Source organism: Thermobia domestica, chromosome 8, assembly GCF_964235325.1.
Source record: "Thermobia domestica chromosome 8, izTheDome1.hap1.1, whole genome shotgun sequence".
Taxonomy (NCBI): Eukaryota; Metazoa; Arthropoda; class Insecta; order Zygentoma; family Lepismatidae; genus Thermobia; species Thermobia domestica.
Window position 1 is genome coordinate 271,202,901 of NC_137461.1, and position 15,476 is coordinate 271,218,376.

At 33.1% G+C, this 15,476-nt stretch overlaps 1 protein-coding gene across 9 annotated transcripts in view; it reads right to left on the reverse strand.

Moving 5' to 3' along the window:
* The window catches only part of Zmynd8 (Zinc finger MYND-type containing 8), a 289,971-nt gene that overhangs the window by 270,513 nt on the left and 3,982 nt on the right, over positions 1-15,476 (reverse strand). For 7 of the 9 annotated variants that reach the window (XM_081769796.1, XM_081769789.1, XM_081769790.1 and 4 more), the window contains exon 2: positions 8,789-9,216. In XM_081769796.1, the coding sequence (XP_081625922.1) occupies positions 8,789-9,126 (338 nt within the window). In that variant the 5' untranslated portion in view covers positions 9,127-9,216. Of the gene's footprint in view, positions 1-417; positions 493-8,788; positions 9,217-15,476 lie in introns of those variants that run through there. The other 2 variants (XM_081769795.1, XM_081769797.1) reach the window with 2 other exon arrangements.

Genomic DNA, 15,476 nt, shown 5'->3' on the forward strand with positions numbered 1-15,476 from the left:
ACTATTTGGCCCTCCAATATGAAAAAGAAATTGTTGCCCTTGAAAGGTCAGAAACTAGAAAACATTTTTAATAACCTTCCTCCCCCCTCCTTCTCCCAGGATACGCATTTTAAAAATTCTAAATAGCTTATAGTTTCTTCTTAACAATTACCTTCAGGTCTATATATATATATATATATATATCAATTTTACTATTCAGACGTAAGAGAACATTATGTTCTAAATGGTATATCATGTAATTAATTTAGTGTATTTAAGCTAACAGGTTCTACCATACCCCAAACTTACATTCTACAGAAACTTTTGTCGAACCATTACTTTCCTCTACCTACACAGGCAATTCACTGATCAAATTTCATGCAGTGATGAAATATAATTACTACAATGTTACATCACACATGCACTAACTATCTATACCTGCAATGACACGGTTTTTAATCGGCTACACTTCCTGTGTGTACACATACGAAGAAACGATGGAGAAAAATCTTACTGAAAAAGTAAAAATTACAATGTGTGACGATTAGCTACGCGTTAGTTCGTCTATTATATTCCTCAACTGGGAATAGTAAAACGCCCACTGTCATTACAGTGTACGATTTTCATATTAAAGAAAAAAAAATCTTCTTGGAAAATAATTACAAGACAGAATATTTAAGATGTCAGTGTTCATTAATATAAACATAAACAGAGCAATGTAATATAGAATATATTAATGCGTTTGTCAAATAAATTACTACCAGAACAACCAGCAATATATATATATATACATATATATATACGATACAATTAATTAGGTAAGAAATGGTCACAAAAGAATAGGAACTTTCACGTTAACACGGTAACCCAGTAACGAGTTTTAAGACAGTAGCTATTTCCGAGTAAATAATGGCAACTGTTTACGTATGTAGCAGTGATATAGCTCTCCCCGCTGGTCTAGTGGCTAATATGCCTTTGGTGCTGTGGTCCTGATTTCGAATTCCGCTGGGAAAGCACAAAACTTTGATTTCCCAATCATTCACTAATCATCCGTCTCCTTTAGCCTAAAGAACATAGCCATGGGACATTAAACTAAAAAAAAATTCATTTCTTTTTCTATCAGCGATATTTCTTTTCTGTCACAATAGAAACCGTCTGCTAATTTTCTGACAAGCAGATACAATATAGAATATTAAAAAGAGAACATTATAATAGGCACTAATAAAATAATATTTTTTTAACGATTCAACTTCGAACTTCCGATGAAACTGCTTTTCCAATTTCTAGCACAACTAGATATTTTGGATGGCACACACCACAAACGTTTCCTCATATTTATATAGACTACTAGCACCACAACTTCAAGCCCTATTTAAAAGAAAACTAAACAACTTTGCTGACACACCTCGCTAATTCAAATTCCAAAAAAGCAGTAGGTTATGGGTATTCTCTTTAGAATTACGTTCTCGGATATCTTATATGATTCAATGTTGAGTAACATAATTTGAAACTTTATATGTATATAAAGTTTCGATCATACACACGAGGAATGATCGAAAAAGGTTACAAAGTGTATTGTGGCTTATGTGTGAGACGTAGCTGGAAGATCAACACACCTGATAATAGAGGGGACTCAACAGCAGTCCTCGATTTAACCACAGTTTTTGTTCAACCTCTTATCACAATGACAGATAAAGTTTTCTATACAATTTCTATAAATATCCGCGTCAAGTTCTCGTAGCCAATGTGACGCAGCGGCTTTAACGTAATCACATGCCACATAATGGCGGCCAGCCATTTTTGGCTTTAGAACAGGGAAAAAATGAAAGCCACTGGGACTAGGTCAAGACTGTAGAAGGTGTGTTCTAGTCGTTCCAAGCGTAACGTCAGTGGTTGAAGTACTAGGTCTATCGCTGTGTCCAAGGTTCTCATTAACAATATTGGTCTGTCTTTCTTTGCCGGCACGACACCAATTCCCTACATAATGCTTTGAAATTTAGCCCTCCCCATACACCTCTACAACATGCCTAAGAATGTCTGTAGGTGTAGTAATTTTGGCCCACAGGAACCGTACTACTGACCTCACTTCTACTCTCGACCAATTTTCCAGACGAGTCATCATCTTTAATGTCCGCTTCTCAGGTGTACAAGATCAGAATCCTGTCTTCAAACCTGTGCTAAGACAGACGTGTTATTAATCTACAAATAAATTTGCGTAAGTTTTATGCTTTGTAACTTTTTCGATCATCCCTCGTATGTTATATATCTACCTATCTCTCTCTCTATATATATACAGGCTCGGATCCAAGGGGGGCCTATAGGGGATATAGCTCGCCCCCCACTTGACGCCCAGGTATACACTGGATAAAATGGGCTTCAATTCTGGTTTACACTGGGTAAAGCGGCAAACTATGATTTAGCCCCTCCCTTGATCATATCCTGGATCCGACACTGTATACATACATACTTATATATATATATATATATATATATATATATATATATTCAAATCATATTACTAGCCATATAATAATATTTCGGTTTAACACCGGTGAGAAAGAATTACCGTGGTTCGGATTCCACTTTAAACTGTAGATCCACGTCTCATATGGCCTCTATGCTGGAATGGGATGCTAAAATCTAACCGTTTCACATAAAAATGTACAAATACAGAAACACAAAGTATTGCTGTAGAGAATTTCTTTCTGTTCATACATTATGGTATCCATACTGTAAATAAATACAAAGAACTACCAAACGGATATACGATCATTTACTTTATTTTATTAAACGTGAGCGGAAACGCTTACTATTAGCTCAGAACTAACCTAACTATATGTGTATTAGTTTTTTACGTCCATTTATTCTAAGGATCTCTTAGTAACTCCCATGTTCGCCACAGATGCTATTTTTTTTAAAAAAATTCATTCATGAAGTAAAACGCAACGAAAAATCAATATCCTAAATCCGCGTGCTCTCCCCATACCTCAAGGTTTCTGCAACTGCACGTAATGATCGAACACAACACGCATGAAGCACGCACATATATATATACAGGGTGTCTACTTAAATTCCAAAATGAAATTTCGTGACTTTTTCATGGCCTTTTCTTTCACAAACCATAAAAGTTAGTAACATTCTGAAGAGCAAATTTGGGTGCGAATTGGGCCAAATTTTCATGCATGCGATAGAAACGTGTTTTCCTTGCGATTTGGAAGGGTCTAAAGCCGAAAATAGACATTTTAGGTAGTGAATTTTGACGTTTTATAGAATAAAATTTTCCAGTCTATACCGTATTTCTTCACATAAAAAAAATCGTGACCTAAAAGCTAAATTTCGCGACTTTTTCTTGACTTTCATGACCGTTTTCCTATTTCGTGACTTTTTCATTACTTTCGTGACCGAGAGACACCCTGATACACAGAGTTTACTGAAATGTATAAATACAAAAATAAAATTTGTAGTAGAGATGTTACCGGCTACGCAATTAACTACCATCTGATGGTAATAATAACAATAGTAATAAATCAAAATATGGTACGACTTTTATTTATTTAAAATATGCAAATAATTTTTCTCTTAAATTAGGAGAATTTTGTGGCACTTTAATGCGGTGATACATTTTCGAATAAGGTGTCATTTCATGTGAAGAAATAGCGAGAAGTAAGATTTTTTTTTTTTTTTTTTTTTTTATGATATACAAATCATAATTTTTCGTCAATTTCATACGGAATTATTACTCTTGCATAATACGCTCTAATTTGGTTCTGAACAATCACGCAATAAAATCATCATTATTCGTATCAAGCTGATACTAAGTGCCAACAGTGCTAAATATCTTCTATAATATATATATATATTTAAATTCAAAACCCATGAACAAATTAGTATACGGCATGTAAATATCCACCTCACTTTGAAATAATTTCCTCTCTTCCACATAATTTATATATAACAAAACACTAAATGAAAAGTGAATACTTCATATTTTTTTTTAAAAAAAAAAGAAATGAGTGTGTTTTTTTATATATACAATTGTACGATCACCGATAAAAGAACAGCATATTTTATATACAAACTACACGTAAAATACTTTATTTCCTTCTATCTGTCGAAGACTATGCATTTGTTGTATAAAGCTTTACTTTCTTCTAACTATAAATCTTCCCCAATGTTTTGCTTGCAATGAAATGTTCTGTATGGTTATTTATCTTATACTCATAATAATATAAAACAATTATTCTATTATAGTTTGCACACAAACAAATTTCAACAAATCAACTTCACTGAAACTCAGAGCTACTGGTGACATTATTCAAATAGCACATTAGACCGATCTCCTTGTGTCCTTTAACCCTTTTATGGCCTTCGGTTTTTTGGGGTATTTTTTTTTTAGATTTTCAGTCAAGCAGCTACTGCATCGTCACTATTTATCCTAGGATCATGGTTCGTATCTCATTCTCTTCAGAATAGAGCAGGCTTTCAAATGGTACAACACATGCCCATACCATATACCACGAGAGGGAAAAATTGATGGGAAAGGGGACATTTCGGGGAATTTTTATTTTCACACTTTGGGCCCCTTCTGGAACGGCCCTGTATGAACGTAGAAGTCTGAAAAAATCTGATAAATATTACTCGGTAGACTGAATGTGTACAAAACACAGTTTCCTGGTAAGAAAGTCCGTACATATGCTGTAATTAACCTCTTCACTTCAACACTGCATTTTCATGTATTGGTAAATGAAAGCCTATTATTTACAAACTTATGCATAAGAACGTTAAAGGTTGAATCAGTAGTGATATATTGTGAATGACTACAAAATCAGCAATTCATTCATAAAAATAACTCGCTTAAAAAAAAAAAATCTTCACAACAAATTATAAATTCACAACCTGCTCACTGACTACTGCTTCGGATAACGTAGTTCTAAAAAACTGAAAATCTTCTCTTATTCTTGCACAGGTTAATTTGTCCATTCAGCAGATATTTTTAAAAGTAAAATGTGATTTCACCGTTTATATATATATATATATATATATATATATATATATATATATATATATATATATATAATGTTATTAGGTGAGATGGTTATAGCTTTAGAAGATAGAGCTAATTCCTAATACGTAAGTCTGCAAAACAAATCAAAGCTTAGAGATACAAATTTACCGGACGAATTTTACAAAAATTGGGAAAGTTCTGGAATATATTTTCGTTCATTGTGCTTTAGAGAGTTACGTGTTAATTGCAATAAACATTGTTACTTTATCATTTTTAAACAAAAAATAAATTTAAAAGTTGGTGGAACTTTCTACTGAATTGGAATAAGTAATTCAGTAGAAATTAGAATTTTTAAAAAATAATTATAACAGTTAACGAAGGTACAGTCGGTTTAAAATAAATATCACTCCTAATGTATTCTGTTGTTTCAATAATTTGGGTTAAGTGGAACGACAGATTTGAGGACAAACTTCTATCACTTAAAATACATCGATAAAAGGCAGATTCATTTCAAAATATGCATTCTCTCTCAATGAAAAGCACAGCTACAACGTAGTGTGTGTAAGCTGTGCAAGAAAAATCACATCCTCTTTTTACGTTACAGAAAATTCTGCACTCAAATATACCCATTTTGTCCAGTGTTGTTGATACAAGATTTCCAAGGAGGAGAAAACAAACATCCTCAAGTGTGCAGTGCACTATAAATTTTGAGTTAAACATAAATTTCATGATTTTCATTAAATGGTGTGCCCTTTTTTGAATAGAAATTTTTATCCACAGTAATTTTCTCCCTAGTCCCCCTTCTTTATTATAACTCAGGCTATATCATCCGAAATGAAATACATGTAGCAAATATACCAAGTCTTAATAACCATGAGTCTCTTTTTATCGTAGTATCATGCAGTTCTCTTATATAGCCGATAGCAAAAAGATGATACATTCCCATATAATGCATTTAGTCAGTAACTTTTAACTGGATTTTTTTTTTAACGAAAATATTTAATTACATCTTTCTATAACCTGAAGAAATTATGATCTCTACGTTCATCAAACTGTACTGAAATTTTTCCAATATCCCGAAGCTTTGTAAATAAGAAATTACGCAGAACGTATTAACTGGTGTTTTCTATTTTGTAACCTTGCATTACTTTTTTAATCTGAATTTATAATTACTTTATGCATGACTTATAAATACCGTATTAAATTTATGTCAAAGTAATTCGTTATTAAGGAAAAAAAATCTTCATAAATCATCGTCGTTAAATTTTTTCATAATAATCCTTCCACAATATTATTAACACTTAATATTAAAAAAGTGAAAGAATGAGACGCATCAATCAATAGATCTATTCAAACTGAATAAAATGACATACTTTGAGGGTAAAGTCTTATGAGACGTTTTCGAATAAACAGACGAGAACATTTTTTTTGTTAACATGAAAAATTAAAGCTATACGAGACAACTTCACCTATTAAGTTGAAACTAATACTAAGCTGCACTATGTCTGTGAGTTTTCTATTTCCTTCCACATTCTCATTTTACCATTATTTCCCATAATCACTGACTTTCATTAATCATCCGTCTCCTTCAGCTTAAACGGCGTAACAATGAGACGTTAAAATTAAAGTATTTATGTTTTTCAAGTAAAATATATCTATTATGACACTGGCAAGAAAATAGTACGCAATAATGTTAATGAGATAGAAATAACATTATTATTAATTTTAAAACTTTCATTTCTGTTAAGTATGTAATATGTAATATCAATTGAATGATGTCACTAATCTGGAGAAAACTCAAGATTACCTCATCACGTTTACCCATCTGCTGTACTTAAAATATACAATAAATTACCCTTAAATCACAGTATGTTATCAACAAGTTTCAAGATTCACGACAAACTATACAAATAGTTTTCACTGATTTCTAAAAGTCAAAAACGTTCAAGTACTAGGCGAAAAACATTACTAAATCTTCATATCAAAACATGCCACCGCGTAGGTTTTGTATATTCGAAGATTCAATAATAATAATAATAATTGAAAAATGCAACAATAAACTAACGCTTTTCAGTGATATTCGCAAGATATCCTGTTTTTCAAAAAGGAGAAAAAATAACGAACAAAAGTATATACAATTGTGATTTTGCCATTAAAACTAACTTAATTTGAATTCACTTTTATTTTCTCTGTTAATGTCATTGGAGAAATGGAGAACTCTCCATTTCTTCAGAGGTTACCCAGAACAGAAGATGTGTGAACTGTATGAAAGTGTTTCAAGAATTCTCTACGATCAAGAAAACATTCAGATATCAAATCTGATTGATTGTAAAAATTAAACTTTACCGTGCGAAACGTATATAGACCAATCAACGGACCTAGGACATTTTAGTACTGAGCAAATAAATTATTTAATTGGTAAATTAATTAACTACATTACAATATAACGCAAGTTCTTTGGTTGTTTCTTAAAATCTGCATGTCCAGGTATTAATTTAATTAAGTCAATTCATTCTGGTCTCCCCACAAGTTTTTTTATTTAAACACATAATGGAGAAGTTTCATTTGTAAGCCACAAGGGAATTCTTGCAACAGTGACATTTTGTATTATACACCATTATTCATAGCACGATAGCATGTCCTGGGCTTACAACTGTATATAGTTATAAAAAACTAAATTTTGATATAACTGATGGTAAAGAGATAATTACGTATTGTTTTATCAGAGGTAAGAATGTACATATCTAAAGAAATCGATCAAAATTTAACCCAGATAATAGAAAAGTCAAATCCAGTGACTTATACGGAAACGCGTATTTACAATCTGTATCTGCTTTACTACGTGCCTTCTCGTCCAATATGTATTTTTACTTCGTGAACCTCTGTCCAGAATCTGGCCAGTAGTGTAGAGTATGGGTAACACTATGTCACTCTGATTTCAACTATACCAGTGGAATATTAAAAAGATGCGTGCACGTAAATACTTGAGTTCTCAATCTACCCCTTAATTCAAGCTCCCTCCCTTACAGTTTTCAAGATTCTTTTTTGAACCATAGGAGGAGAAAACGGACATCCTAACACCGTACTATTGGCATTGTGGCCTTGCTGGCTGGGCTAGAACCGAAATCTCAGTGCCTTAAACTTCAAGCGCTCGCATGGGCGACATTTACACTGCCCTATCAGAAAAACGCGTTTGAGTCCTAAGGTTTTAAAAGTATATGTATGTATGATTCTTGATTGAATTACCAGTGATTCGTGATACTGAGTAGCAATACTTACTGAAAACGCAAGGGTGGTGAGAATGGCACCACGTGAGAATTGGTGTAACGTCACTACACGCGAATATCCGAAGGTTAAGCTATGACCATATTGTCACTTTAAGCTGGATTGAAGTGTACAAGCAAAAGGTGTAAAATAACAGAAATGCATAGTCCATGTGCAGCAAGCATGAATACAATAATTTGTTTCATATCTATTCATTGGTTGACAACCCATCTAAAATGATTAGTAAAGGCAGAAAATGACTGAAGCAAACTCTCCACTTAGAGAAAAGTGCATTTCAGTACGCTTTCTATACCTTTGTCGATAGTGAAGTTGAAGAAACCAACAACGCATATAACGGAGTAAAGTATACATTTGTAGGCTTTCACAGCTAGTTGCTAATTTTTATTTTCACAGAAAAATAAGGACAGACATTATTCATTGACAAGATATTTAACAACACAAGAAGTAAACTCAGCCGCTTTCACCCACCTTATAATCTAAAAATACTTATCCTCTAAAAATAATGTTAAAGCTTCTTACCCATTGGGAACGGTTGGGTCCAAATGTAACTGTTGAAAATACTCTTCCTTCTGGGCCCTGTCTGCTTCCTCATTGTTGGTCACTTCGCCTATATTACTTTCACATGATTCACTGTCAAAGGACGCCAAATCCGGTTTCTTCTCTACGTCACTGGTTTTCACTTCATTTATTCCTTCTACTTTTTCACCGTTATCTTTCATATCACTTTCACCATTCACTTCTTTATTACTGTCACACTGCTGCGGAAGACCCTCGGAAGTTACATGTTCTATTGTTATTTCACTTGGATTTAAGTCTGTCTCTATTTGTTCTCTATCTTCCATTTTACACTGGGACATCCAGATGTAAATGCAGAATTTTACCCATCAACAATAACTTTAAAATTCCTCCACTAACACTACTACACCAACACATATCTGCAAATAATCCTGCAAATACAAACAATAAAACGGAAACACATGAGAACATTTAAAACCACTCATTCACACGGAGAATTTTGCATAAAAATACATTGCTTATCTAAATCCAGAGCTGAAAATTAGTCGTGGTAAACTTTGTTCAAACCTTAGAGAGAGAGAGAGAGAAAAAAAAAAGTATTTCTTTACATTTGATATTAATCTTTAAACTATTCATTGAAATTGCTAGAAAAAAACCGGAACCGACCAGCCATTTTTGCAAAATTTATAAGGTTCAACAAATGTTTTTTATTTCGGGTCCTAATTAACGTAACCACACGAAACAAGAACTATTCTACTCTATATTGATGGTTTATGGACTACTCGTATGATCCATGGACAGTTTCCAAGGTTAAATCTTTCTATTGAATCAAATTATTATGATATCCCAAAATAATGAGATATTAGGACAGAATCTGCTTTAAAACAAATGAATATATTGCATAAACAGCGCATAATTAATGACAGCGACAAGGACGTTGCTAACTTCAGACGAAATGAGGTCTTTTAGACAGCGGACAAATGTAAGTCTATATTACACGAATGACGAAAAAAAATTACACAACATTGTGTCCATTCGGTTCTGCAAACGAAGAAGAGGGGAAGATCAAACCTTTATCTTCGCTATCCGCTAGTTCCGGACCCACATAGAACTAAAAGATTGACAGAACATTTCTTGGCAAAATTCATATTTCCGTGTACTGTTGTTGACACCTGCTTCTCACAAGAACTGAAAATCGGCAAACATTCAAATTTTTCACGTTTCTAGTTTACTTTTCCAGTAGAACTTTATATGATTTGGATTCCACATTAAATTGAAGATACACCTCGTGTAGCCTCCATCTGGTAAACTTTAAACAAAGAATCACACAAATACCATTTTCAAATGACTCTTTTGAAATAGAATTCAGCACCCGTGACTTGCTTATCACATAGGTAGCTGACGGAATATTCATCATGTAAATTTACATATACAACATTCACCGACAACTTACTCGCAAAACAGTTTTAAGCATATGACTCAAGCTAAGAAAGAAAAAATAAACCACATCTCAGCAACATTTCCAGACGAACCTCACCCAATTGAAGTGTACTAATGTAAAAATTTTAAGTGTTTAATCGACCTAGCACATGTATCCGAAACATTAGTCATTGCTCTGGAATTTGCCCGACAACTAGTTTATGACGTCAGAGATAACCAACTTTCTTAACAAGCGAGAGTTTTACCACTTCCTGCAATACTTTCAGAAGTTGTTCTAGGTTGACAAGAGAGTTATCTAGTTCTACTCTATTCACGCTTATGCAAAAAACCAAGAATAATGTCATAATCTTTCTGAATGTTTCTTGTTACTATATATACTACTTGCTTCCCCTAAGCTTTCGGCTCGCTGTAAACTACAGGGTAAGCTAGTGTTTAATTAAAAGCTCTCGTTGTTTACATTTAACAAGCTTATTTTTAAATTTTCTCACCAACCACACCATTTATGCAATTATTCAAAGATTTCATTGGTTTAACCTTTAAACACCCACTGACGCGCCAAGGCTTTAAATCTTAATAGCTCAGCCCCTAACTAAGCTAGGAAGATAATTTTGTTATTAATATCAATGTGTTCCTGATGGATGAAGCTTTCCGCTGATATGCATTTTATGTATGTGTGGGGGGCAGGGTATCAGGTGGAGGGTAAAGGTCGTGTTCTTTTGCATCAGTTTGTTTTTGGGGTGAAAATTCCCCCCGTGGAGGTACAGTCATAAATATCGGTATGTGAAGCAATGAAGTAGTTCACTACATTGGTAATACCCTGTATGTGTAATTGCTGCTTATATGAGGGGGGGAGGAGGGGGCAAAGTTGGCCACTTTTTTGAGTCACAGTTTTTTTGACATAAATTGCATTTATTTCCAGGACGGTTTCATATAAGGCATGATATCTTTTCACTAAATTGGTCTACAAGCATATTTTTTGTTACTGTACATGATGTGTGCAGCTAAAATGATGTGCACATAACGTAATACTATGGTGATGGGAGGGGGCGACCGTCAAATTCAATGAATTTTTCTAGGTATCTTTTTTTTTTTAATTCCTACATAAAACGAATTCATTATACTTTTCTTTTTAGAAAGACATAAAAACTCTATTTTCTTTGACACACACACAATAATTTGTCAAAAATTACATATATAAGACCTTTTTGCTCTACGAATAGGGTGGGAATCGCACAAATGTTACCTCGTTGGAATCTGTGTTTCCATAAGGTTTCCAACGATATATTAACCTGAATTTGTGATAATTAGGGGGGGGGGGTCATCAGGGCCCCAACATGAGAGTCTACGATTTCTTCAAATTCCTGGTGGGCGTAGGAAGGTTAAATTAACGAGAATCAAACGAGAACGACATCTATTGTCTTAGGAATTAACGTTACACACAAACTGAGACATCTATCTGCCTTTTATTATTAGGACATTAAAATGCATTTTGTTTTCATAATTCTATTGATTCTTAAGCGGTTTGCTTACACCAATCATGTTAATTCTCGGTCATGGAGAGAGATATCGACATCACGGATTTACGCAATGAATTACCTAAAAATAATGAGCACTATAATTTTTTTATGGGGGGGGGAAGTAACACTTCTCTTTTTTAAGTACAAGAAATATGCAGAAAGAATATAGCAACACTGATGTTTGTTGCGGCCGAACTTCAAACCCAAAGCAAATATTACACAAAATGGTGAAATGTGATTACTTATGACTCATAAATCGATTGGAAAACAAATTCGAAAGTCATGCCTAGTATCTCTCCCACTTTCTAGTTCCTGGAACTTGCTACACTGTAAAGCAGTTAAAACTGTGACATTGTTCTTTACTACCGTCAAAAAAGTAATCTAGCATCGCTATCTCAAGCTCTTAATGCATTGATAATAAGACATCTTAACACAATTTCAGAATATCATATACATAAAATTCTGATCATTATACCGCGCTTAATCGCTGCTTTCGTGGATTAGTTATCCTCGTCTACTACTTAAAACTAGACTACGGAACTGCGAAATATTTGCTTCCTTGCACAGAAATCCAATATTTCGAATCTCCAGCCAACAGAACGAACAGAAAGAGCAAACTATATAATTTAAGTGTCTAAACTTATTTTCGCACCATTTATGTAAAAACACACGCAAAATAATTTCTTGCTAATCCTGTGCGCGGAGTATGGTATCCTTATTATAAAACCACGATGCGTCGATCTCTCATTCACGCCCCTATAGTTCACAGACAAGCCAATAATTGTCTTAAGCCAAGAAATACAGCTAGCGTGCAGACAATCTGCAGATGAAGGTTTGGGAGAACAACTAATTCTAATGACACATGTTAGCATATTTTCATAGTGCAGGTACATTTCTCCCGTGCTACTTACTAACAATTATCAAATTATTATTATTATTATTATTATTATGGAATACTAGTATTCCCCTGAATACATGGATTAATCCCAGTTGATGTAACGAATAAAGTAATTTCGTTGCTTTGTTCGTTTAGTGATGACAACTGAGGCTCCACTCTCAATCTCACTAAGCATCGGAATTCCTCCAATAGTAACGTAATTGGTTTGATTTACTCTCTATGCTCCTAAGGAACATACACTCAACAAATACCGTAATCTTACATATGGAAATGAACTGAGAAGTCTCACTATGCCTAGAAAGAAATAAAGCCAAGTAAAACATATGGATGAATATGACGACATAACGTAACCATTTATCAAACGAAACTTCAAATGCCACAGGGAACTTCAACTGACATTTATACATATACTTATCTACATCGAAATTCTCACTACATAATCAATCTTGTTGGTGGAACTGATGAACATGATTTCACAATTAACAGAACTATGATTTCGTTCTTTTCAAAATATTGTATAATTTGTACATTGTATAGTAATATCGAGGAGTTATTATCGCTCCCAATAAAACGTCTTGTAGCATTATCCTCGCAAACGATTCAGAACTCGATCGTAAAGAGATAGCGATTTTCTTTTATAGACGAAGCCATATACTTTAACTGATAGAAATTAACACATAATATTGCATTTTTTACGCTGTGTGTCATATTTGGCAGCATGTCAAATCAATATATGTTTATGAACAGTGTCCAAATGGAAGACCTACCAGTATCCAAAATACTATACGAATATCGAGATAGCCATCACTCTTCAATATTCTTTCTTTTTTTCCACCCTATTGTGTACAATGTTATTAAAGACATCATATCCACTATCTTAATTATTAATTATTCCGATTATGAAGCTCTTCATCATAAAAAAATAAATCTCAACACAGAACGCTGCACTGCTAAATACGCTTGGTATCATTTCCTACGATCGATACACTGTACTTCAACATATAAATTAAATAGAAGGTAAATAATCTAAAATTAATACAAGAGAAAATTATCAACATGTTATTGCAAAATCAATCACTTCTTGATCATTAAATTTTATTTCTCTTCCTTCTGTGAAAAACTGCCTAGCACAATTTTTTATGCAGAAATGTTTAATGTTACATTTATAGCTAAAAACAGATTTTACAGTAATCCTGAAAATAAGGTAAATTGATACACTCAACATTTTTAAAATTCTAATTACTATTACGTTTTTAATAGTGGAACGATACTAATGTAACTGGTAATAGATGCTATAGGAAACACAACAACTTACCTTGTATCACAAAGTTTTGTGACGCACTCATTGGTTTCAGTTTCTCTGACAGCAGAAAATGTTCTACTCTGTTGTAAATTAAATCTACGTATTTTATTTTTATCTATTGGCAAATTAATCAATCTTTAATAATACTTCTTATATTATGATAGCAAAGAACACACAAATAATCTAAGTTAACACTTCAAATTCTTACTAATAATTCTTATTACTAAGTTCTTAAAAAGCTTGCTCAATTATTATATTACTGAAAAATTGGTTTCCTATATGCAACCTATTTAATATTATAACATCATTTACCAAAAACACTCCTCATTAAAGTGCAAAATTGTAGTTCAAAAATTCGGCTTCAATCTTAGTAAAGGACATTAGAGTCTTCGCTAATCCCTCCCACTTTCCTTACACACACTTTCCTGACTTTAGTAAGTAGCTTGAAGACAGTGATCATAAATGCTTTCAAAAATGTAGAAACTGATCCTGGTAATATTAGGGTTACCATACTCTAAAAGCCAAAATACGGACACTTCCATCCGGCTAGCTCGTTATGTAAAAATTAATTTTCTACAAGAATCATAAGTTTTTACTTTTCCTTTCAAAGGAAAATAATTCTAAAGAAAGAAATCACTGATAAAAGGTAGGCCTAATACATACCCGGAACCTTATTAAACTTGTTGTATGTACGGTGGTACCCGATTTTTTAATTCATTACTACCATAACACAACTATTACAAATTTTCACAGCATTAATTGGGCCGTCACAAACAAATAAAAATTTAATAACCTTTGTCTATGGGTGTCACTTATATGTAGTGTAGTGTTATATAATTATTCAAAGAAATTGACATCTTTTCCTTATTTATTTCATACACGCAAAAGAAAATTATGAACGTGAAATTGAAAAAATCCAATTATTAGTTGCTCATTAAAATATTTTCCTCTCTCCTCTGCGAAAAAACTGAGATATTATTAGGAAGCATAACTACATTATGTATATGAATACAAAAATGTTAAATGTTGCCTTTACAGTGAAACAAATCTTCCCAAGTTCCCTAATTCAAAGGATTAAGGAACTGTTTGGAATCGATAAAACAGCAATCGCATTTATTTTATAGTAAGAACCATTCTAATTTCTTCTTTTCTTTACCCAAAGGTGCTTCTCGACTACAATCATATACTTATAATTTCGTACACACGTTTGAACATGCCTGACTTCGCAATATGTACAGAAAAAGAGCCGAAATACTGATATTTTATTAGCCATCAAGATTCACATTTCATATATTTAGCTGCGGTCAACTTTTGTAGTATCATTTTTCCAATTAAACGATTTACACGAATGGCTTTTGTTAGACTTTGAGTAGTAAACCAAAATCCCTGACACGAAAGCCTTAAGCCAACGATCTGCAATTTTAAGTGTTTTATTATTATTACCAAGGATCCGCTACATCTTTTATTTAAATAACTGCTTAATTGTCCTCACAATGTTAACCGAACGCCGCACTGTTATCATCATCTGGTCTT